This window comes from Terrapene carolina, unplaced genomic scaffold (genome assembly GCF_002925995.2).
Source record: "Terrapene carolina triunguis isolate 2854851 unplaced genomic scaffold, T_m_triunguis-2.0 Scaffold84, whole genome shotgun sequence".
In the NCBI taxonomy this organism is placed as follows: Eukaryota; Metazoa; Chordata; order Testudines; family Emydidae; genus Terrapene; species Terrapene triunguis.
The window spans coordinates 13357418-13383026 of record NW_020664435.1 but is presented as its reverse complement, the minus strand read 5'-3'; the positions used below and the strand labels follow the sequence as shown (position 1 = coordinate 13383026).

Below are 25609 nucleotides of genomic sequence, written 5' to 3'. Positions count from 1 at the left end.
TTCATGTAACTTGCACACGATTTGCTGCAGGAAAGGTTTTGGACTGGGAGGAGATGTCTTAGATGGGCCATAATCTTAAAAAAATATTGAGACCACGGCTCTGTGAGCCTTCCTTGTTAATGCTGTTCAATCAAATGGATTTTAGTTAGAAAAGGAAAACTTATTTACTTTGGCCCTGGGGCCTCTGGATCATATGAGTGGAGATAACCAAGAGCCAGGGAATTTAAACTGGACAAAGAACATCTGCAAATGATGTTTTGTTAAAAGATGTTATCCCAAGAAGCTTCAGTGATGGTCTAAACTTCAGTCTAGGCTGCACATGCTGCATCCTCAGGGCTCATTCAGAAATCCACTGCTTTTGTTTTCACAAGCAGCAAGGTATGGACTTGCTTCTTGTTGGTCTGAGGTAAGGACTTAAGCTGTTCAGCAGTACATATCAGAGTGGTTGTATGGAAACCTTTACTGAACTAATTTCAAATGGTTGATTTAGAAGCTTGGCCAGGCCTTATCTGGCTGCATGTTGTCCCAATTTCTGTATGTTCATGGGCGGTGCGTGACTCCCACATTTGGTGAGACTGGGCGTAAGCGCTGGAAGCTCCCTAGAAGTGTAGGGGGGGCACCGGCACCCGGACCGTGACCCCACCCTCTTTTCTGTGTCAAGGCCTGCCCCCGCTCAGCCTCCTCCCCTTGAGGCCTCGCCCATGCTCCACCCCCACTCTGCCTCAGGCCCTGCTCAGCCCCCTCTCCCACCTGCGCCTCTCTGCCACCTCCCCCAAGGCCTCCCCCATCTGCGCCTTTCCCCCTATTCCCCTGAGGCCTTCCCCACCTGCTGCTCATGCCTCTTTGCCCCCCTCCAAGCCCCTCCCTCGTGCCTCTTCTCCCCATCCCCTGAGGCCCCCCCCCACCTCTAATAGAATACATTCAAAAACTGGTAATTTCACTAGTCGAGGGATTAAGTTGCCTACATTTTTCCAAATTCTAAGGATTTTCCGGGGGGGAGGGGGGAGGAGATGGGAAAGGGAGAGGGAAGCTTACGTGACTTCAGAAAGTTAGATCCATGTTGTTCTCTCACAGCATTTTACCAATGGAAAATTTTCAACAAGACAGACCAAGAACAAGGAACATTTATATCCATTTTATTACTCTCATCCTCAATTTCATGATTTTTCCATATGGCAATATTTTCACTATAGTACATTCAAAACATTTCTGAAGCATTTGGCAAGGTAGTACATTTACACTGCATTTTAAGTTTTATTTTTGAATCCATTTGTCTTCCATCCTTCTCCAGAGATAAATCTGTCAATCATGTCCAATGATCTTTCAGGTTGGTCATAAGGTAAAATATGTCCTCCACCTCGAACAATTACCTTCAGGGTGCAAAGAAAGGATAGATTAGTAGTAAATCCTGAGCAACAAAAGTCAATTTTGCCAGCAAAAATTAATTAAAACTGGGTTCTCTCAGGTACGGAGATCTTAGCGTGCATGCCGAGTCAGAAGGATGATTCTTTCACTCTAGTCAGTAAAATATAAACACACATATCCAAAGTCAAAGTCATGTGATCTTAGACCAGTTAATAATAGGATCAAATAACTAACTAAGCCGAATTGGTAATCTTTGATATTTAGACAGGCCTATCATGGATACTGTTACATCATGCTTTGATTTGGATGCTTTGAGTCTTCACAGGGAAACTAGCAGCAGCATCACCACCACATTGTCTGTGATTTAAATTGACTAGTCAAATATTCATTCTACCGGCAAATGTTTAAAAGAACAGCACAAGTTTACATTGTATGATCTAATTTTGGAATCTGAATTTATTAGGAAACTTCGGGTCTTAAAATAATAGGTGCAATATTAGAATAATTCATTTCAACCAAACAGATGATGATAGATTAGAAACTAATGTGAAAATAGTCCTCTACTTTTTGACTTCTCATTAGACATCTTTCCCCTCTTGTGTATTCCAATTTTTGCTGAAATTCAGAAGGGAGCGCATGTGTTACTTTATTCTGAATTGAATTATTCTCATATAACTGAAGTGTGAAACTGTTTACATGATTCTGTTTTTCAAAAGCATCTTACGTTTTAGTGCATTCCCAATTTTCCTGTGTTCAAATTTTAAGACATTCCTTTTTCAGTGTATGAAGCTTGTTCCAGTTCATGGAGTATTTTTTCTTGCCCTCAGCCCCTCCCTTATGATATGCTAAAAGTAAACAACTTTGACAACATCCTGAAGTTATTCCAAAGAAGATCTTTTACTGGCGCCCACAATCCCAGTCTATAGTAGTCAAACAGAAAGTAGTAATCAGGGTTAAGTCTTGGCCATTATCTGACAAAATGACTTCTGTGCAGACATAAAGCTGGACCGAGGACACCTAAACGAGTTATTTGTATGAGAAAATACAGCCGTTGAATTTAAAACATGTTTGGCAACCGGCAGCTGTTATCTGGACTACATCTCAACAGAATATATAACAGCTAAAAGTCACGGTCTCATATACGTTCCATTGTGCCCTTGACACCTCCACTGCACCACTAGTCTGGCTAGAGTTAAAAGATCTGTCAGTATATCTATTAAGCCCTTCCCTTTCAAGATCATCATCATTTAGGTATAGAAATTTGCACCATGGCTTCATAGAACCAGGACATATGGTTTGAATAAATATGCATATTAAATGTTGATTAACAATTACATTCATATTCCTTTTATCCCCAAAGGACCCTAGTGCACTTTAGAAGCCAGTTTATCAACTATACAGGGATCCACCACTGAAATACAGCAACAGCTTAATAGCACTTTGCTACCCTAAACATCAGCTCAATAAGAAGTGAAGAATACCACCCTACCCATTTGACAAAAATCCCTTTGTAGTTTCAGACGTAGGCAGAAGATAATGATCTAAATACAATTTTGGCCCATACAGCCCCCTCCTTTCAGGAGAAGAGGCACGTGTCCCTGCTTAATTTGAAAGATCTGACTGGAGCAAAGCACAAGGTGGCCTGGCTTGAAGCTTCTTAATTTCAGTGATTTGCCCATAGTGGTTTCTGAAGCAGCCACTATGGGTAAGATTTTCAAAAACTGCCTAGTGACTTAGGCTGCTAAGTATCTAAATTACTTTTGAAAACCAGATTAAGGGGCTTTTGAAAGTTTTACATTTACCTCAGACATGTACCAACCATTCATTTTTTTCAATTTTTACAAATTAAACCATAACAGCCCCCCTACAATTTCATAATATACATTAAACACAATAGCTAGTAAAGGCACAGCAACAATTATGAAGCATTAAGTAAGGTTAGCTCAGTGCAAGACTGCACACAGTTTCAGCATAATTAAATGCATTACTAAATACCAAATGTGGACTGAAAGATTCTTCAGCTTTCTACAAAGCAGTGAGGAAAGTTGTCTTTATGATCAGTCACTTTTACTGTTGCACTCTACAAGGAAAGCAGAACCCACTAGGCTAAAAACATATCAAATGTCTCACTTTTAAAGCCTGGAATGATAGCTCATCTTTAATCCAGATTCCTGTCTTAAACAAAGAACTGCAAAATCTTAAATCTCAAAACAAGAGCTGGTTCAGTAAAATGAGTAAACAGCTACATCTCCCCTCCCCCCTACTCTGCTTCTAAGAGATAAACACTGTTGGGGAAAGTAAACCAGCAGAGTTCACAGGCTTCAACTCTGACACTCTTGCAAGGAACAAACGTAACAGTAGGATGCAGGATCTCTGCTTACATTTACTGTGACCCAAACTTCCTTTTTGACCTTGGTGTTATTAGTAAGGAGGACAGTGGCTGTAGAATGTCACTACACTGTCTGGATGCAGACGTTCAGGAATTCCAGTGAGGCTGACCTCTCAAGCATGAAGGAAGTTACTCTTCAAGTCAGGCTGGACTTGAGTTTGTTTAACCATTTTACTAGTACGCATGCAATTTGTTCTGTTTACGTTTGTTAGAAGTAGTGATTTAAAAAAAAAATCCTCACTCAATTGTAGTTTTATTCCTCCATTGTACTTGGGTGACTCAATTAACAGATAACCTGAATCATGACATTTTACATCTATACTGCTATCATAGGGTATAACTGCAGCTTGAGTAGACATACCCGAGCTAGCGTGAATCGATTTAGCTTGGATATTGGAGCAGCAAAGCTGAGCGGCACATACTTACTCATGGAGCTAGCCCATGCTGAATTACCCAGGGCTCTAGGTGGGTTTGTATAGTCCATGTTGATGTGTGCACTGCTTTGGCTTCATTACTCACTGCTAGATTAAAACTAGCCTCAGGTACATCTAGTCGAGTTGCAATCACACTATGAGATTGTGTATAGGGATACCTTAAGATCCTTGAGTGGAGAGTGCAATATAGACGCAAACAGTTGCCACCTGCAGTACATATACACCCAACTTAGCACATATAAGTACAAGCATTGGTCTTCAAATTGTTCAGATTCTCTTTAAATCCAGCTACAACATTTGACTGACAACCTGCCATAGTGAATTCCAAAGGCTGACTCCCTGCTGTGTGAACTGGTGTTCCTTTTCCCTTTATATTTACTTTCCATTAAAAGTGACCCTTTTTTTATAAATGGGACAATATAAAACAAGAGACTGATCTTTTTCCTATTTACTCCCGACTCCAATACCTTGGTGAAGTCCCCTCTGATGAATCTTTCAGTCGCTCCATATCAGCACCCGACCAGATCTGACAATCTCAGTTACCCTTCTCTGGCTGGACCTTTTCAGTACCTACAGCAAAACCTTGTTCCAGTAACGGTTGGTGCATTTGATTTGTTGGGGGTTACAGAGCAGACCTCATGGGAGGGACAAGCACTTGAGGGCTTAGGATGGGGATCGGGGGTACAAGGAAGGAGCCAACTAGTGTACTTTGCTCAGTTAAGGAATGGGTACCGCATCACAGTTCCTTGGGTTAGTGGCTTCCAGAAGTCAAGGAATCACTGGCTGAACCTTGTAACTTTTTGGGGGACGTGGGAGAGAGCCATTTCCAAAGTCGTCCTTACAGTCACCACTGGAAGTAATTCCAGGGCTCAGGGAGAGTGAAGACGGTAGAATTGTTTTGAAAGAAGTTAAAAGGAAATGAGTTACCCTTTGATTTGTTTCCCAGATTTTACCAACATCTGTAGTGACAAAATTAGTATCCTGGTTATCGCTGTGATACAGAAATAAAAACTCTGTCCTCCAGAGACTCCTGTGTTAAAATGCCCCAATTGTTTTTGCTCCATTTTATTCTTTGCTGCTTTCTTTGTTGGCTAGTAGCTAGTTAAATTTAGACAAGTGGTTCTTTGTGGCTTAGTCTAGGATATCAATAAGCATGTACAATTAAGCAGTGAGGGAAGAACTGCAAAACAGATGTGAACAGACCTAGACATAATTGGGTGGGTAATCTGCAGGAAGCACCAAGCACAGAAAGCCAAATCTTTTCTTGCTTTTAGATCTCTGGCAAGGCAGCACAGTTGGCTAACAGTTGGTTTTTCAAGAAGCCCTGTGGCTTTTTGGTAATGCTCTGCAGTGTCATGCAGGAGACCAGCTGGATTCCTTATGTGGATTTATTTTTCCCTGGCTGGATTGTACTGCAGAAGCAGCATGCTGTGTGTTATCAGTATCTCAGACAGAACCTATATTGCAGGTGTGGCCAAACTGCAGCTCTTTTATAGTTAAAAAGTCACGGAGCCCCCCCCCATGCCTTCCCATTCTCTGACTACTAGACGGGGGTGAGGGGTGGGGGTAGAGCTCGGGGCTACTGCCCTGCAGTGGGGTGATAGGGCTAGGGGCTTCTCCCCTGCAGGAAAGGGATCTTGGGGCTTTAGACCAGTGCTCCCTCTCCACAGGGCAGAAGCCCCGAGACCGCGCCCCACAGGGCAGAAGCCCCGAGACCCCTCCCCATAGGGCAGAAGCTCCTAGCCCCACCACTCCACCGCAGGGCAGAAGCTGCAAGCTTCCCCTACACCCGCCAGTCTGGTAGGCAGAGAATGGGGGAGGATTTGGGGGGCTCCAGGAAATATTTCAAGAGAATTTAAGCCCTGGTGAACCCAATAGTGTGAGAATGAGACTAATAAAAAGAGAAGCTCGCACATGCGCATTACATCAGGAAATTGCATCATTCTGTATTCAGCCCTTGTGCTGTGCAGACCTCATGAGTTCGCGATCTCCCTGCGTTCCGCAGAATACAGGCTGTGTTTACTGTTCGCAAGTCACATTTGAATAGTTTTAGATTTAAGTGGTGACCCTACGTTAATTTCGTGGATGACAATGACATCTTCAAATGTAAGAAACGCAAGTGTGAAGAAGAAAACCAAAGTTTTAAGCCAGAACAGGAGGAAGATTTTGCATTCACTGCTAAAGGTGGCAAACCCTGTGCCTTCTCCGCAATGCATTGCTCACTCACTACAAAACAAGCAACTTGAAACATCAATACGAAACGAATCACAATAACTTTTTCTCTAATTACTCTCCTGAATCAGAATTAAGGAAAAACAAGTTACCACATTAAAATTATGCCTAAACAGTAAACAAACACTATTTTCGGCATTCAGTAAGGAAGCTGACACAACAACTGAAGCTAGTTATGTTGTGTCATGGAACATCGCTTGTGCTAAATGTTTATACTGCGATGGAGAATCTGTTAAGAAGAATATTGCAGAAGTGGTTGCAATTTTAGATCCAAGTAACACAAAACTTCAATGACTATTAAAGAAAATTGCTATTTCACGCCACACTACAGAGAGGTTCATCTCCCATATCACAGCTGATGTTGCAAGCAAGATGCAAAATGATCTAAAGAATTCTCTAGCATTCAGCCTAGCTGTCAACGAATCCACAGATATACAAGATAAACCACAACTAGAAATATTTGTTTGCTGTGTTTCCGCAGATGTAATTGTGAAAGAAGAAATGTTCTCTCTGTTAGTAACTTGCTTGCTCTCTCTCTCTCTCAAAAAAAGTAGATTTACATCAATAAAGGAAAGGGAATAAGGGATGACAGATAACCAGAGTCACCATACCTCAAGATCAATGGTATCAAAAGCAGTGTCTATTCTATGGCAGCATTAATGGACACTAGCTATTGATATAAATACCATTTATATTTGAATCTTGCTGCTATTTTCAACTGTGAAAAAAAGAATGAAAAAGTTTAGCAGCCCTGTGTGTGTGTGTGTGTGTGTGAGAGACTATGTCTACACTAGCACTTTTGTCAGTAACACATATGTCACTCACACACCCTGACAGACATAAGTTACACCGAGAGAAGCGCTGGTGTGGACAGTGCTGTGCCAGTGGAAGACGCTCTCCCACCAACATAGCTACTGCCACTTGTTGGGGGTAGTTTAATTACGCCAAGAGAAGAGCTCTCTCCCGTTGCCGTAAAGCGGCTATATTGGAGACCTTACAGCGGAGCAGCTGCAGCAGTACAACTGTGCTGCTGTAAGGTCTCTAGTGTAGACATGGACTAAATAAATTGAGGGTTACCAAGAACTGTATTTGTGATTTAAATCCATCAATATTAAATATCTAACAAAAATCCTGAGTAGGCTTAATCTATTCATAGGACAGTCTATCAATGAATTATAGTTGGGTAAATAATATATTTTACACAAATACTGGTTGATTTCTAAAATTAATTCATTTCACCCATGATCATACCGACTTTATCGTCAAAAATATTTTTGAGACAATAGTGCCCAGCAGCTCCAATCAAGATTCAGGCCTCATTGTGCTAGGAGCCCTACAAACATAAGACAATGGTCTTCTTGCTTGCAGTCTAAGGTTGAGAGGGGGATACTTTGAAATATATATTAAAAATGTGCACACTTTTTTGCATTAATTCCATGAACATTCCAGTAATCCTGCCAACCAGCACAGTTATTTGTGAAAGCAAATTTTGAAGTTAATTTTAGTATTTGCTTGCATGCTCACCCAACACAGAAACTGCAAAATCCTGTGACCCAACTGACCAACTGCAGCTAGGAAACAGCTAAAATAGAATATTCAGAATCAGTGAAAACTGAAATGAAAGGAAAAATTTGGAAAATAAAAGAGAAAAAGACATTGCGACTTGCTTATACAGATTCCACAAATAGAAAGTCTAAATTAATTAGTAAAAAAAGTTCACTGCAAATTATTTACTCAGCACTAACACTGTTGCACTTCACAGGGTGTTAAGAACAATGCACAATGTTGTGACGCTCAATTTTAGGATAGCTTAAGAAGCCTCTACTATTATTGTCTTTGGTGACAGCACAATACACAACAAAAAGGCAATTTTCTATCCAGCAATATCTGTGCAATCTCTCAGAAAACACTGGGGTTGCAGGTGGATAAGGAGAATCTGACCCAACAGAAGTGTACTGGATGTTTGATTGGATTTATTTTTATTGATTAGATGTTTTCCTAAAAATATGGTCTAGTTCAAACAGAAATTAATTCAGGGAAGTTCTATGGTAGAAAGTCAAACTAGAAGATCACAATACTCTATTCTAGTCTTAAAAATCTGTGAATCTACAGATAGAGCTACAAATCATTTGTCACATTTGATTTTTACATTAAGAGGACAAATACTATTTTGTTTTGATCACATGGGAGTCACTTCTGCTGTGAAATAGATTTCACAGACTGGAACAGGCCACTAGTGATAATTAAAAATTCGGTTAAAAGGGGGAGAGGGGTAGGATTAAGGTGCTCCATTTTTTATTATAGCTCACTGGTTTCTTAATTTAGGAAAGATTTTTCTAGGACTGCTGATTCAATGTATATTGTATTACCTGAACAAAGAATTACATTGCTCAGTTAGGGTCAGTCTAATCTCACTCAGTAATACAGATAACAGAGTTTCTCAGTAGTGGATTCATAAAATAAATGTATGCTGTACATTCAAGTTGAAAGAAAAGTTACTGAAAACTAGAGTCTAATCAGTACCAAACATGTATACATCAATGTATCACGTATGTGCATGGGCACAGATTTAAGAAGAATCATCAAATATTCAAAGGGATTGCACAATGCAGATATTAAATCCAGCCTCTCTGCAGTTTTTTTCCCCATGAAGAGTTGTCCCTGTGCCTGACAGCAGGAACACAGATATGCTAGTAACAGATTTTTTTGGTTCACTGGCAATTAAAAAAAATTAAAAAAATCAATACATCCATTTTGGGTTGAACAAAACAGTTCATTTCAATTTCAAGCTTAACATTTTTCAACATTTTAAAAATAAAACTGAAGGAAATTTCTAAATGAAAAGTCATTTGGAACAGTAAATTGAAATATTTCATTAAAAAAAAGTTGTAAGAAAACATTTTGACTTTTTAGAATTTTGCTTTCTTCCACTGCTCCCAACATGAACAATTAGGCAAAGCAGATGTGAATTTGCAACACATTTCAGTGTTGCTGAACCTACATTTTTTTTCCTCAAAAAGAGTTTTGTCCCAAAAAATTTCACCTAGCTCTAATCAGGAACCTAGTTCAGTTGCTCTTCATGGCAGGAAGCAAGTGTTGTCTGCAGTTTAACAATTATCCTAACAAAACCAAGTTTTTCTTCCTGAGAACTAGCTGTCCTTGGTAATAATTATCCCAAATCTATTTAGCAGTTTCTTTCTTCCATCAAAAACAACCTCTCCTTCTTTGCATGTTTACTCATATTGCTTACCACAATACAGCTACAGCAATCTATAAAATCCTCACAAGGGCCCCAGATTCAGTAACATGCTTAAGCAAAAGTTTATCGAGTACAATGGGTCGTAAGATTAAAGTACTTTGCTGAATTGAGGCCAAATACTTTTAAGTCATATCAAACAGTCTGTTTCTTTAGTAGAACACTTACATTTTTAATTATTCTGATTAAATAATTTTTCCTGCAGGACTTGGATAAAATCAAGGGTACTGGCTTGGATTTTATCCAAGTTCTGGCCAATAGACATTTTAACCTGTGAGTAAAAATAACTGGCAAATACACTAAGGACTTGTGAAATTTTTTCTAGACAATGGAGATACAGGGCAAGAAGTTGGGACGTAAATTGTCCATCTGGATAATGATGTTCCCTCTGAAGTTGTTACAAATGGTTACACGAGGGCTCTTTTAATTTTTTTTTAAATTGATGGGACAGATCCTCTGAAATCATGAGGACCTGATTCCCCCATGCGGAACTCATTTTTGGTTTTTGCTCTTCGGTTTAGTAGATTTAAATCTGTTCTTGCTAAGAACAGTTAAATTTAGTGAACTAGAATTTGGAAGGAAATTAGGATTACATTTTCCAGGTATAGTTGTATAATTCCCATAGATTGAAAAAGGGCCTTAACATGGGTGTTGCTTCTGTGTTAAGCTATTAAAATTTAGATTTATATTTTAAAAGCATTGTTACCATTTTATTTTTACATTTATCTACGTCTAGAACCACATCAGCATATGATAAAATTGTAACTATTCCCCATCTTTGCTGTGTCCTCGATTGGGATTTCCATGAGATTCCCGTAGTCAGTCTTTAAAATACTATTAAAAAAGTAGACACTTAAGAGGTGTGCAGACTCATCAAATGTGATCAGATCCATATTCTTACACATATCGGTGGGTTTCAGCACCCAATATGAATGTTAAGGGAAGTTATTTGTTCTGCCCCAAACACCACACCACAATGTGCTGATCTCACATCTTCATTGACTTAAAGCTTTGGTGTTTGGTGAAACCTACATAAGTTTTCTTTGAGATAACTACAAGAGTGTAACTAAAGACTATAAAGTCTATTGTCCTTAGATCTTCATCCCCTCCTTTCCTTGTCCAGGACCATACTATAAAAATGCACTAGTTTAACTAGATTAACTAAATCTATTTTAAAATCTAGTTAAACCGGTGCAAACACCTAGACGTATACACATTTAAGCTAAACTGATTAAGCAACTTGTTTAAATTGGTAACTCTTAAAATTGGTCTCTTTAAATTAGGGGATTCCATTAGTTTAAATCAGATATATTTTTAAAAATATATTTAGTTAGTATAACTGGTGTGTTTTCCTCCCTTCTAATTAATAGAAAGGATTCACACTGGAGTCTAACATACCATAGTTTAAGTTAAGACTCAGAGAGCTTGGCAGAAAATAAGGTTTCATTTTTGGCAGAGACACACGCTTCTGTTTTATGCGACTAATACCAAAGAGAAAGTCCATCATGATTATAGTCCATTTTTTCCATTACCACACACTTGCTATATGTAAGGAGTCTACAGATCCAAGTTCCACAGAGAATGCTTTTGTTACTGCAGAACAATTCTATTTTATAGTTGAGCAGTAAGAGGAGAGGATCTCTGCCAAAGTTTTAAAATCACCTATATAAAATGCAAAGACCTGGATGCAGAGTTAAACACCTCTTACTTATCACAAACACATGTGATTCTCATTTCTTTCGCTGCATAGTATGCAATGTTAGACTATCTTTTAATCCTAGATGTATTTGATATTCACGGGAAGAGCAAATCATGTGCTGAAGTTTGCTGAAGGCCTTTGATTTTGGCATAAGCTACCTTTAAGTGCCCTTTTCTCCTTTAATTATGGTCTAAATTAGATGAGACTTTCAGTACATTGGCCTTTCTGAAAAAATACTTTATATCACGGAGCCTGGCAAAACACACAGGACAGGGTCAGACACATATACAAAAAAAGAATACAGAAAGGAGAACAGAAGGCATTCTAAAGCCTAACCTACAGAAGTGTACTGTGCCAAATACCATTTGTTCCAGCTAAAACACATCCACACACAAAAGCAATTCACACAGTTTAAAAATGTGTTAGATGCCATTTGGGGTAGACTAAACTTCAGCAGGGCTAAATACCGTTTCACTCTGAAGTATTTCAGTGCTAGTGTACATACACACTGGCGGAACAGTTCATCTAGTCCTCCTACTGCTGTCCCACAGTGCATCTGTGGCCTTTCAAAATCTCCCAGAATGCCACTAGCGTTACTTGTGGAACAGTGCTAGCATGAACACAGGGCAAACCTTCAAGTCTCCTTAACACAATTCAACATGCGTAAGAGTGTGCCTCTCTGGAGTGCCCCCTGCTGGTTATAGGTAGCTCTGCAGTGTCCTGCCTTAGCTTCCCCTTCTGCTTAGGGTCTATTAAAAAGCCCACACCATCCAGATACTCAAAACAAACCCCATTTCTGGCAACCAATTTATTAAAACCTGCACAAAGTCTTTCAAAACCTCCAGTCTTCCCACAATTTCAAACCGGGCCCTGTCTTCCTGCTCTCCCAGTGTTTCTTGCCTGGAGTTTGACATTCTCTGCATTCTCCACAGATCTCCTTCTTGCTCGTGTCTTTACCCCTCTGACTCAGGGCCCTGGAGGAGCATTCTTACTCCCTGCAATATCAGGCCCAAATGGGTCACCTGACCCAATAATTGATGAGGAGGTGTCAATACCAAGAGAGGGAAAATTGCTTTTGTAGTGAGCCAGCCACTCCGAGTCCCAATTCAAGCCCAAATTAATGGTGTTAATTTTGCAAATGAATTGTAGCTCTGCAGTTTCTCTTTGAAGTCTGTTTTTGAAGTTTTTTTATTGAAGGATGGCTACTTTTAAATCGGTTATTGAATGTCCAGGGAGACTGAAGTGTTCTCCTACTGGCTTTTGTATGTTACCATTCCTGATGTCTGATTTGTGTCCATTTATTCTTTTACATAGAGACTGTCTGGTTTGGCCAATGTACATGGCAGAGGGGCATTGCTGGCACATGAGATGCCACATTTTTTCCACCCTTTTGTCAGGGAGGCCATGGCTGAGCAAGACATCCCAAGTCTTCATCCAATTTCTTTGTAGCAGCCTCTTTGGTTTGATGCGTATGATCGCAGATAACTAAAATCACCTACTGCTTCTACAGCTTAACTGTTAATCGTGATGTCTGCTTGCAGTCTGTTGTTACTGATTGTGTCAATGTATATGCATTTCATTTTTGCCACACATTCAGGAATAGTCCACATTCCTCACTAACAGTTTTTACAGACTCCAGCATTTGTTGTATTGCATCGATGATTGCAGTAAAGAGTGTCATATCATCAGCATATCTGAGGTTGGTTAAGAAGTGTCCACCAATGGAAATCCAGAGCTTGTATCTTAATAAATTTTCCATAAATGTTGAAAAGACTTGGGGACAGAATGCACACTTTTCTCAAACCCAGCAAAAAACCACTCACCATCACTCACTTCTGTTTCCACTGTGGTCTGTTATTGACAGTAGAGATTGAACTCATAAGATGCTCTGCATATCTGCCAGTATCCTCCACAGATGGTCATGTCAAACACTTGGAAGTAGTCAGTGAAACACAATCAGTGGGTGATTTATACTCACTGCATTTTTCAACTATATGACAGATATTTACGATTTGATCACGTGTCTTGTCCGTCTCTGACACTAGCTTGTTGTGGTGGTAGTTCTGCTTCATTAAATCCTGAATTGTGTAGAGTGGCATTTTATTTGCATTCGATATCAGGGAGCTGGTATGATAATTGCTGCACTCTGTTATACCCACTTGTTTGGCAAGGGCAAAGATATTCCCTTTGTCCAATGGTCTGGCCAATTTCTAGTCATCCATATGTCACAGGAAATTTTCCACGAGATCAATACCATGGTCACCAATCACTTTTGGCAATCCTGCTAGTGCTTTATGTACCCCTAGTGCTTTCCCAAGCTTCATTTTCATAGCAGCATACCCCATTTTCTCTTACAGGATAGATGGCTCTGGCTCTGTACTCTTTTCTGTAATCCTGTATCATAAATGGCTGTGATGAGGCATGCAGATTATTGTGCCAATCTCTTTCTGCATTTGTTATCACCTTCAGTAAGAACTCTGACTTCATGGTCTTTTTTTATGCTTGGTTGCAGGGAACACATTTTTAGTAAGAAGTCTGACCACTGTGAACGTATCTTCTGTATTATTACTCTCTATAATTTCAAGTTCCTTGAATTTTGCCCTGATGCATTCATTCGTCTTGTCTAGTCTGCTTTTGGATCTGTCTGCTCAATGTCTTGTATTCTCTCCAACATTCTTTAGTCTCCAAGCCATTCTCTTTCACTCTGCATTGCTTTTTTGACAGCTCAAAACACCTTCTCTGTTAACCCTGGTGCAGTCCAACCCTGACTTTTCAAAATGTGTGCTTTGGTAGCTTTGAGCATGATAGTTTTCATTTTATTCCAAAGTTCATTCACATTGTTCTCCTCTTTCACTTATGAAAATGACTCAATCTTGATCTGTACAGAAGTCATGTAGTTTTTGCTGATTTTTGACAGGTCCAGATGTTGTGGACCTGCTGAACATCTTATCTTTTTAAGTTGTAGTTTTAGGGCTTCAGGATAATAGTTGATAACCTAACCTGCAGTCTGAACTTGGGAAAGTGTTTATTCATTGAACACAATCTCCAGTATCCCTGTATCATTACATAGTCCATTTGGTTATTGGTCATGCTGTCAGATGACCTCCATGTAAATATACATCTAAGATGTTGGGTAAGATTGTGTTTGTAATGACCACATGATTAGAGCAGCAGAATTCAACTAAACACCTTTTTCTCTCATTTTGTAAATCCAGACCATTGTTTCCCATTACTTCTTTTGAGTGCTTGCAACTCCAACTTTCAGGTTCAGGTCTCCAATTACGTGGTGTTTTAATGAGTCTTTCTTCAGACTGTTCATAGAACTCAACTGTGGTGGCTTGAGCTGCTTTCACAGAGGCATAAACCTGTATGATCTATTTATTAATTAGGTTTCTTGAAGTGAATCATAATGATTCTATCTCTGATTATATCCAAGTACACACTTTGATCTTTCCTTGGATAAGATACACACAATCCTGTTTTTTCCTCATGGTCTTGGATCCTGAGTAGTACACCACATACCCACCCATTTCCATGAAACGAACCCTGCCATTCCATCACAGCTTTGAGATTCCACATACATCGATCTTATTTATTTCCAATTCGTTGGTCACAAGGACAACCTTCCCTTCACACATACTCCTCACATTCCATGTTCTTACTGTGATGATTCATTTATGAAGGTTCAGATAATTCTTTTCCTTGGTGCAATTATCAGGCACCGTACTTCTCAAAGGATTTGGTGCAGCACCATTATAACTGCAACCACTTCTTTTACTGGCTGGAACTTCCTCCCCCATATAATTTGTTACACCTCCAGGTCTGTGGGGTGGGGTGATCTCACCGTCCAGCACCACACGTGGATCATGCTAACTTTGTTCTTCCATGATAGTTCCCATTGTAAAAAGTACAGAGGGTGGTTTCCCGTTGCCATTGGTTAAACTGTGGTTTAACTCTTCTACCTTTCAGTGACATTTCCTCCACCTGGGATGCCACTACCGTCCTAAAATGCTCATTCATCCAAAGCCGTTGGCACTTCCTGAGGCTGTCAATCACAGGTGGTATCATCTATTGCCATTATAGTAGCAGGCTACTCTACAACCTGACCTGAAGGAACCTAAATATATAAGGTAATATCCTCAGCATAGACAACAACTGCTTATATAGAGTCCATGTCTCAAGAGCTTCCTTTCTTTACCTGATAGAATTCACCAGCTTGGCGTACATAACCAGCCACTTCCTTGTCAAGGGGATGGATCCTCCATATGAGTCTTTCAGCACTTTTGTATTCTTCCACTTTGCTCCATGGCACAGTAGGCAGAAAGCGTTCCGTCAGTGGAGCTGCTACTATGATATCAAGTTGCCCATTATATAACAGAACCTGGAAGAAGACGAAGCAGTCAATATTAAAGAAACCGTAAAGCTCACTTAAACAAAATTTAGCTCTGCAGTACTTTAAATTCAGTACATTAAGCCCTGGGTGGCCACATGAACCTCTGAAGTAGAGTAGTCTAAAATTTCAAAGACACAAACATGACTTAAAGCCATCTTTGCCTCCTACAACTGGAGCCCAGAAAGCTGCCTGTGCTTTCTGGGCTGCGCAGAATTTCAGCCCTGTTCTTTCTCTTTTTCCAGGAGGAGATCAACCACCAACATCAACATTGCAGTACCCATACTATGCCCAAACTGGTGTCAAAAAGACCTGAGAAATCCAGATATTGCAAGATTTGTTTTCGCACAACTGTCTCAAAAGTCTTCCAAGAGTCAATCAAAACTGAAGGCATATTGATAGCATGTTATTTGACTATAAATATTTATATCTTCTATATGTGCATTTTGTATTTTAAATTACTGAAAGCCAATGCAAAAGCTCAATCTATGACTGAAGTTTAGAAAAGTAGACAGTCCAAGAAAGCCAGGAATTAAGATCTCATTTAACATTCTCAAAACTGTAGTTGAATCAGGACTTTAATAAAAATCCTACCAGCCACTATAACTCACTTCTGTGGAAGCAACAAAGCGGTAATAGTGATCAAGAATGACCACATCAGACATTTGTCTGATGCACTTAACACCTCTGTTCAGGCAAAAAGGTATCATTTTCACAAGAATAGCAAAAAATGATTTGACTTCATATAATACAAAGTAAGGTACATAAATATAGTGGTATATAAATAAAATCAGGATGAGAACTTAGTTAAAAATATGTTTAGTCTAAGATTTAGTGTTTCCTTAAAAATACTGCTTACATAAAAAGTTTGACATATTAATAAATGCCATTAACTCTTTGACACTGGGCCTGAGCATATGCAGAAAGTGAATCATGATGGGAGCACTACTAACCACACAGCAACAAACTACACATAGGTAGGTGTTCAAGCCAGTGGATGTCTTCTGAGACTCTCTGATGGGGCAAAGTTTTTTTGGTGGGGGAGGTTGACACACACATGACAATATCCCAGGCAAACCTTATGGAATTAAATTAAACCTTATTTAATTACATTTAATACCTCTGTGGTCCATTGTATTGAAATGTAAATGTTTTTGTACCATTGTGGGACTTCTTTAGGAGAAGGAAGGATTAATGCAATCTCCGGGAGATAATGTGAACTTAAAAAGACTATGCTGAACAATGGTTGATCTTTTGGGAAAATACGTAAAGTGGAATTCCTAGGAAGTACTGGGGAGAACTGGATTGCAAACCTCCAGATACAAACAACTTTTGAAGCTTTGCTCTGAGGTGGGGGACCATTTGTCTGCTGATCACGGGTTATCAGAGGACAGTTCAATGACCTAATCTTGATTCTCCAGGGACCAACAGACAAGAAAGGACTTTTGAAAAAATACCCTGAGTTTAAGCTGACTCAGAGCCTTCTTCCTGACCCAGCAAATCGACAGGACCTTTGGTCCATGGAGGGAAAGGTTGGAAGGACTTGGCCTACTGACACCCCATAGGACTGTGTGCTAGTTCTAAGCTGAGGCTGTTATGAACTTATGACCATAGAAGAGACCTCCTTTGTGGGGTCTGAAGGACTAACCACCTTCCAGAGCCCATGTCGGAATTGGGGTGACCTCAAGTAAGCTTCTGAGAATGCATGTGGGCTCTTTTATTGTTTTTAATGTTTTATCTACAACACTTTTACCCTAAGAATAAATAAGCTTGCACAGAAAGAGCTGTGTGGTAGCTTATAACTGTTGCAATTCTTCTGTTATTACTCTCTGAAGAGAAGGCAAGAGAAGCCTGCTTAGACACCCTGTGTTTTGTTGGCAATAATACAGTAAAGTCAGGGAACAGTTCAGGCTGGAGTCAGAAGGGAAAGAGATGCGTGTCTCCATCAAAGAAAGGTGATGGCCAAGGGAGCTGGAAGCCTGGAAATAGGTGCTCTTGCCGTACCATACAGGGGAATTAAGGTACAGTTGCTCTGAACTGTGACAGAGAGGTTCCAGGCTTTTTACTTTCCCACTTGCCAGAGTAAAGAAAATTGGTTGAATCCTCAAATTAAATGTGCACATTACTTTAGGAAAGGTGTATTATCCGCATTTAATAAAAAAAAAAAAAGTTTCCTCACTCCTTAGTAGGGTTTCTTTATAAATCCCATATTTAAGTAGTATTTACATTTTGTATCAATCAGCATCTAACAGCAGTCTGGTAGTGCTCAAACTAACAAAGACCTTTGTATGTCGAGCATATGAACACATTTCCTGTGTGCTATTTATTCCTTGTTACCAAAAATTTTGGTGAAGTTAAAAGCTTTTTTTATAAGGCTCATCCAAACTAGTTAAATAAAATAATTGCATTGTTTATATAAAGGAGCTTTGCCTCAAAGACCTTGATTCCTCATGGCCACTGCAAAATCTTCTGCAGCTGTTATATTAAACAGTATGGAAACAATTATATCTGTGTTGTGCTTCCGAGTATAGGCTAGAACACAGAACAGTATTATACAGACAAGATTATGCTTTAAACAACTCTGGTAAATCTTCTATAGAAATTCCACAAAAAGAGTATTTTAACACAGAAGTTACACACAGTCTAAACTAGCATTAACTTGTCCCATTGCTTGCTACTGACAAATCTACTTCTAGGAGAGAAATAAAGTTTATATAGCTTTATCTACATAAAAAAGCCAGCAAAATGAACTTTTGTAGTACAAATACCAAGTCTTTAGATTGAGTACAAATCATTACTTAAAATGACTAGAAGAATCACTGAGAAATGCCAAGTTACTCTATATAAAGAAATAACTTGCGAGAAAGGGAAGACTAATTGCTACTTTTATGTGTAGTCCCTAATATAGTAAGATTGCTTATGATTTTTTCCCCCAAGAGAAACACAATCTCTTTCTAATGTTACGGTGGAAACCAGATTAAAGAGCAATCAATACAAGTGATGCTGAGGCAAAACCACAGAGGAGAAAAACTTTTCTCTGTAACTAATGACACTTAATTCATAGGAGGTTATAGCTTGCTTTTTAAATGCTTGCTTTTTACCGCAATTTCACTCCTCTAAAACGTTATTATAATTTCTCCTTTTGCTCTTTCCTTATGTTTCTTGGAATTGGTTACCAGTGATTATTAGTCCCAGTAAATTGGGCCCGATTACACAAACAGGTACTAGGCTAGATAGTTAGGTGTTGAGCCACAGAAACTCCATCAGCTTCCCATATGAAAAATTCAGAAGACATTTTAATGGTGGTAGAGATATGCCAGATCCAACACTATGGCCCTGCCCCATCTCAGCCTTACAATTTTTCCTGCATCGCTAGCTGTTTAGGGCATATAACGTCTAGTGAGTTTGTCTTTGTAGAGAATGTTGAGAGTCCATTAAAGTCCTCCATGTGAAAGTCAGCTGTGAGGCAGACTGGCAAGAACTCAAGATAGTCTTCCATAGTTTACAGAAATAAAGGCTGATTGAAGACATGTTCAGATTAAGTACCTGGCATCAGTCAGAGTGCAATGTTAAATACATCTAGGAGTTTGGCTAGCTGAAGCAAGTGAGATTTATTCCAGACTTTTGCAGTAGAAACTTACTCTGTGGCCACAGAATCAAGGAAGAAATGTCTAGTCAAAGGCCCGTGATCCTCTCTTTAGAGGAAGAGAAAACTGTTTGGATCCCCTCACAAAGTTTTCCCCAAAGTTGTTCCATTGGTGGGTGTAGTAGAGAGGAAATGCAGCATTTGTCCTCACCCAAGCAGAAAAGTGAATGGTTTGGCTCCCAAACTACTGGAGGATCCAGTGTCACAATATTCAGATTTTTTTCTTAAAGCACCAGCTCCTGGAATCATGAGAATCACAGCATCCATTTAAAAAAGTTCCTAGCCTCATGTTTGCAAAGAAAAGCTTGAAAATGAATTTTAAAGGCTCAGACACAAGAGGCAAATAAAAAGAACGATGAGTTTATTTTGTTTTAGAAAGTCTCATGATTTTTAAACCAATCATGATATTTTGAATGCTTGATGGTGTACACCTTGGGGATCCACAGGAGCATGGGTGGCAGGTATAATAGGAGCCACGGCCGCGGGCCAGCCAGAGCCAGGGCTGCTCAGAGCCGGTGCTCGGGCCAGGGCTCAGGTCGGCCGGCCAGATGGGGCCGGCTCAGGACTGAGGCCAGCCCAGGGTTCCTCTGGCAGCGCGGGGTGGGGAATGGGGAGGGGAAAGGTGTCTCAGGCTATGTCTTCACTACCCGCCGATCCGGCGGGTAGCAATCGGTCTATCGGGGATCGACTTACCGCATCTAGTGAAGACGCGATAAAATCGATCCCTGATGGCTCTACCGTCGACTCCGGAAATCCACCGCGGCAAGAGGCGGTAGCGGAGTCGACGGCGGCGCGGCAGCGGTCGACTTGCCGCCATCCTCACAGCCAGGTAAGTCGACCTAAAATACGCCACTTCAGCTATGCTATTCACGTAGCTGAAGTTGCGTATCTTAGGTCAACCCCCCGCTGTAGTGTAGACCTAGCCTCAGGGTTCCAGCTGGCCTGGGGCTTCTCCAGTTGCAGTGGCCTCACGGCTCTGGCTGCAGGAGACGGGGCCTTATGCAGAAGCGGCGGGGCCATGGGTCTAGCCTCCCCGAAGGGGGGGGGGGGCCACCCACCGCCCATACACAGAAGGCTAGGATTATCCATTAAGGCTGTATTAACTTTGTACAGTGCTCTCCATAAAGTGCAGGACAGAGATTAGGGGAAGGGAGAGGGCCCTTGCCAGTATACATTTTTCACTTACTTTAAAAATGAGGGTGATAGAAAACCTTCACTGAGTGATTTTACCTTGAATAAAACGACAGACTAAATTTTAGACTGTAAAATTGCAGAAAATGTAATCTGTACCTTCCAACAATATACAGCTTTATCTTCTTTAAACATATGCAATGACATTTTAAAACTTCTTAACCACTGGAATAAATAGCAGTTTAGTCATCAAAACTGAAAGGCATGATTTCGTCTCAATTCTAAACATGGTTGGCAACAGAAAAACATTATATTTCCTTCTAATTTTTAGCCTTGGGGATAGGGCTACCAACCCTCCAGGACTGTCCTGGTGTCTCCAGGAATTAAAGATTATGGCATGTGATGAAATCTCCAGGAATTTGTCTAACCAAAGTTGGCAACCCTACTTGAGAAGGAGGCAGGTAATTGGCCAAACCATGAATACAAGTCACATCTTCCTGAATACTCCCAATTACAAAGTTATCGAAACAGCTGGAAGTTGTTTCAAGCTCACTGTTGAATGCAGAGAAAGTTGTGCTTTGCAAATCAGTCTTATTTTCTTTGTTTTTTTAAACTAGTTCCATTGCCATAGCTTGTCCTATTTACAGGACATCATAATACTTTGCAGACAAACTTGTGCTCCTTTCCCAATGATCTAGTGACCTTACTCTCTAATATTTTGTGGTTTCCTGTTTGGGGAAATGATTCAACAGCAGCCTAAGCTGTTTCAGGCTGTGGAATGATCCCAATTGGCTGCTATCTATCTCCATTTTGAACACGTTCATATTCACCAACCAAAATGGTGAATAGATGTCAATAGATGTCAAGTTAGCGAAACATCTGCAAGGAAGTGCTGCATACTTATTCATTCGACTACTGGAGAATCCTAACTCACAGCTATCGTAACATGTAGTAGTTTCTGCTTTGTGCAATTTGGTGCATTATGGTTGTTTGCCTTCATACAATGTTGAATTTTGTCGAATTGTATAAGCAAATGTTCCAAAAATCCTTCCTTACAGAATTAAGTTGAAGCCAAAGAAGACACCAAGGACACAAGTTACTCTAAATTAGCTTTCAAGAAGTAACAGCAAACTGCATTTAGATAAATTAGTTTTTATAGCTTAGATTTTGACTGATCATGAACAAACAAAAGCTAAGACAAAGCCAGTCCCATTGATTTAGGGTAACCAGATGTCCCGATTTTATAGGGACAGTCCCGATTTAGGCTCCTATTACACCCCATCCCCCCCGTCCCGATTTTTCACATTTGCTGTCAGGGCACCCTACACTGATTGTACTTTTCATTCACCTCATACTTTCTGTAGTTGCACTGCAGAAGAAGCAGATTCTCAATACACTGGGTTGTAAAATCCAGGAACCTGAGTCATCATAGCCTACTTTTAACAAGTTGCGATGGAAAACTACTACATATAGTGAATACACTAAGTCATTTGCAATACTTTTTGGTTACTTTTAGACTACTGCTTCCTTCTGTAGTAGAAGTAGTCGGTAGGAGTTTTTTGACACTTTTTTGTTGAAACTGAAACTTTTCATGAGAAAGGGTTCGTTTTGATGAATTTCTCAACTCGAAAATGTTGACAACATTTAGAAGTTTTTGAAACATCTCATTTTCACATTTTTAAAATGAAAAAAAATTCATTTTTCTAGTTCAAAACAACTTCATTTCAAAATTTTAGCTAATACTATTACAAATTAAAAAAATTAAATGGTCAAAATCTAAATAAAACATGTTTTAATTATTGAAATGAAACCTTTTGATTGGCAAAACCAAAATTGTTGTTTTAGATTTTCATAAACTGAAAATCTGAGATTTCAACTTTTCATCCCAATTTAGGATGGGAAAATTTTTCAAGGTCTAAAATTTTTGTGGGATGGGAAAACCATTTTGCACCTTCTTCTAGTGAAATGAGCATGATGGATAAAAATTAGCTGTAAATAAGGCTTCCCCCTTCCATCAAGCCTCCAGGTGGTTTGCTTTGTTTTGCAACAGCGTTACACTGTTGACTCATATTTAGCTTGTGATCCACAATGACCCCCAGATCCCTTTCCGCGGTATTCCTTCCTAGGCAGTCATTTCCCATTTTGTATGTGTGCAACTGATTGTTCCTTCTTAAGTGGAGTACTTTGCATTTCCCTTATTGAATTTCATCCTATTTACTTCAGACCATTTCTCCACTTTGTCCAGATCATTTTGTATTTTAATCCTATCCTCCAAAGCACTTGCAACCCCTCCCAGCTTGGTATCGTCCGCAAACAATATAAGTGTATTCTGTATGCCATTATCTACAGATAATGAAGATATTGAACAGAACCGGACCCAGAACCGATCCCTGCGGGGCCCACTTGTTATGCCCTTCCAGCATGACTGTGAACCACTGATTACTACTCTCTGGGAACGATTTTCCAACCAGTTATGCAACCACCTTACAGTAGCTCCATCTAAGGAAGACTGGATGCAGTGTCTCCTGAGAGAAGCCATGGGCTACAAGCTCTGCTTATGCTTCCTCTAGAACAGGGGTGGGCCAACTTTTTGGCCAGAGGGCCACATCTGGGTATGAAAATTGTATGGCGGGCTACGAATGCTCACGAAATTGGGGGTTGGGGTGTGGGCTCCGGCTGGGGGTGCAGGCTCTGGGATGGGGCCAGAAATGAGGCGTTCGGGGTGCGGGAGGGGGCTCTGGGCTGGGGGTGCGGGGTTGAGGGTGCAGGAGGGTGCTCCAGGCTGGGACCGAGGAGTTCAGAGGGCAGGAGGGGGATCAGGGCTGGGGCAGGGGGTTGGGGCGCAGGAGGGTGTCAAGGGTGCAGGCTCTGGGCGGCGCTTACTTCAAGCAGCTCCCAGAAGCAGCGGCACGTCCCCCCTCCGGCTCCTTTGTGGAGGCGCAGCCAGGCGGCTCTGCATGCTGCCCTGTCCACAGGCGCTTGGGATGGGGGCGGCATACGAAGCCCCCTGGCTGACTCTACACGTAGGAGCCAGAGGACAGACATGCTGCTGCTTCCGGGAGCCACACAGAGTAGGGCACGCCCCGGACCCCGCTCCCCAGCAGGAGCTTGAGGGCCGGATTAAAACATCTGGAGGGCCGGATGCGGCCCCCAGGCCGTAGTTTGCCCACCCCTGCTCTAGAAAAACAAAGATCACTTTCCCAATACTCCTGCTGCTCTCCACTGGTTTGGGGAAAGAGAGCCAAGATCAGTCTACTCTAGAGAATTTGGTATAATCATGCCCATGCTTCTGAAGCCCTAAATCCAGCTGTCTCCACATTATCTGCTGCCAATGCCCCTTCATGTGAGTAACTAGGCAGAGTACACTCCTATTTCTTCTCTGGACAAGAAGAAATTCAGCTGCCTGTGAATGTAGATACACACCACACATTACCAGTTCCTCAGAGGCATTTGAAGACTAACGGAAAACAAAAACCTATGAAGAGAGTGAAAGTCCTCTATTGTCTGAAGAATCACAGAAACGGAGGGACATTTGTTATTTGTATTATGGTAGGGCTAGTAAAAGTCAGCCCCTGCCACAAAGAACTTACAATCTGAATAGACGAGACAGCCAAAGGGTGGGAGGGAAAACAGAGGCACAGGGAAGGGTAGGAGGGAAAACCAACACAGACCTGCTGAGCAATCTTGTGCAAGAGAGAGGAACAAGAGAATACAAGTGTCTTGGTACCCAGTCCCGGGCTCTATACAACAAACCACAGGGCATCTCATGCTCCTTATGTTAACAAATAAGCTAGTTCAAGAAAAACAGAAAGAAGCAAAACAAATAATTCCCCCAACCCTTTTTCTCCTTCTACAGTTTTGACTGGACTTTCTCTGCCCTGCTGGTTGGCTTTTTGCTCCGATCCTCACAACCCCCTCTCCCTTCATAGTCCCTCAATCGCAGCTTCATTCCATACCTACTCCTTACCCTCTTCTCCCCTGCTCTGTCTCCCAGACCCCCCCACCCTTCACTGTCCCCTCTCCCTTCCCTTTTCTTTCCATTTAACTTAGCTGCTCCTAAGTAAATCCATCAATAAAAATAAAATCATGGCATTAACATGCCATTTGCCACCATCATGTAGTTCATTCTGCTTGTGTGTTATCCCTAGTTCCCCACCCTGCGTCTGTCTTGTCCATTTAGATTATCAGCTGTTTGGGGCAGGGACTACTCTGTGTTTGTGCAGTGCCTAGCACAATGGGCCCTGTTCTTGGTTGGCCCTTAGGCACTACCGTAATAAACATGATCAATCAATCAGTAAAAATAGTACAATCAAAGCTCATTTTCTGCTTATATTTGGATGTACAAACTGATACAGAGGCAGTGTCCTAACTATGAAAAGTAATATTGAGTAATACCAGTCTCATGAAAGTTATGCAAGAGTGCTGCAGTGTGATTGCTTTCTCTAATGTACATAAAAAACCCCCATCTTTTATTTTAAACACAAGTTGATTTAAGTATTTACAGCTCCATTCACAATGTTCTCTCCTGACCTGGAACAATATTTTCAAAGAGGAAGAAAGAGGTTTTCATACAAGACTCTCTTAAATGGAGGGAACTCCCACACAAAACAGAACTCCACAGTTAAGACTTTTTAATCAAATAAATAGGCTGTGTTCTCACAGAATTTCAAAAAACACCCCACAATATTTGTAGATACTTTTGAGCAGTTAAATTTGTGCCTATCCTTTTCAGAGTAAGGTTTTAAGGTTTTAGCTAATGTATTGATAGTTAAAATAAGATGCACAATTGCACCAAATGTGTGGAGTGGGACGTCATAATGGCTTAACTAACTGGAAGAAAGAACCTGTCTCCGAATTGTTGCCCAATGACAGGAAAACAAAATAGAATTCCAGAACAGAGTGACAAGTTTAAAGGGAAATGTACAGTCCCAGGAAACGTACAGTTACAGTCTGTTGCACATCAGGGGGTTATTGTCTCTCTAAAAGTAATGAGCAAGGTTGCTGTGAAACACCTTTAACATTTTAAAGTTTATACATAAAGAATGGCAATAAAAGAAGGAAAAAGCT

At 40.6% G+C, this 25609-nt stretch overlaps 1 protein-coding gene across 1 annotated transcript in view; it reads right to left on the bottom strand.

The window, feature by feature from the left end:
* Window positions 1–1137: 1137 nt before the first annotated feature.
* The window catches only part of CPVL (carboxypeptidase vitellogenic like), a 56032-nt gene continuing 31560 nt past the window's right edge, over window positions 1138–25609 (bottom strand). The window contains exons 8-9 of the mRNA XM_026649409.1: window positions 15574–15756; window positions 1138–1370 (exon numbers count right to left, since the gene is read on the bottom strand). Of these exons, the coding sequence (XP_026505194.1) occupies window positions 1248–1370; window positions 15574–15756 (306 nt within the window). The 3' untranslated portion in view covers window positions 1138–1247. The remainder of the gene's footprint in view (window positions 1371–15573; window positions 15757–25609) is intronic.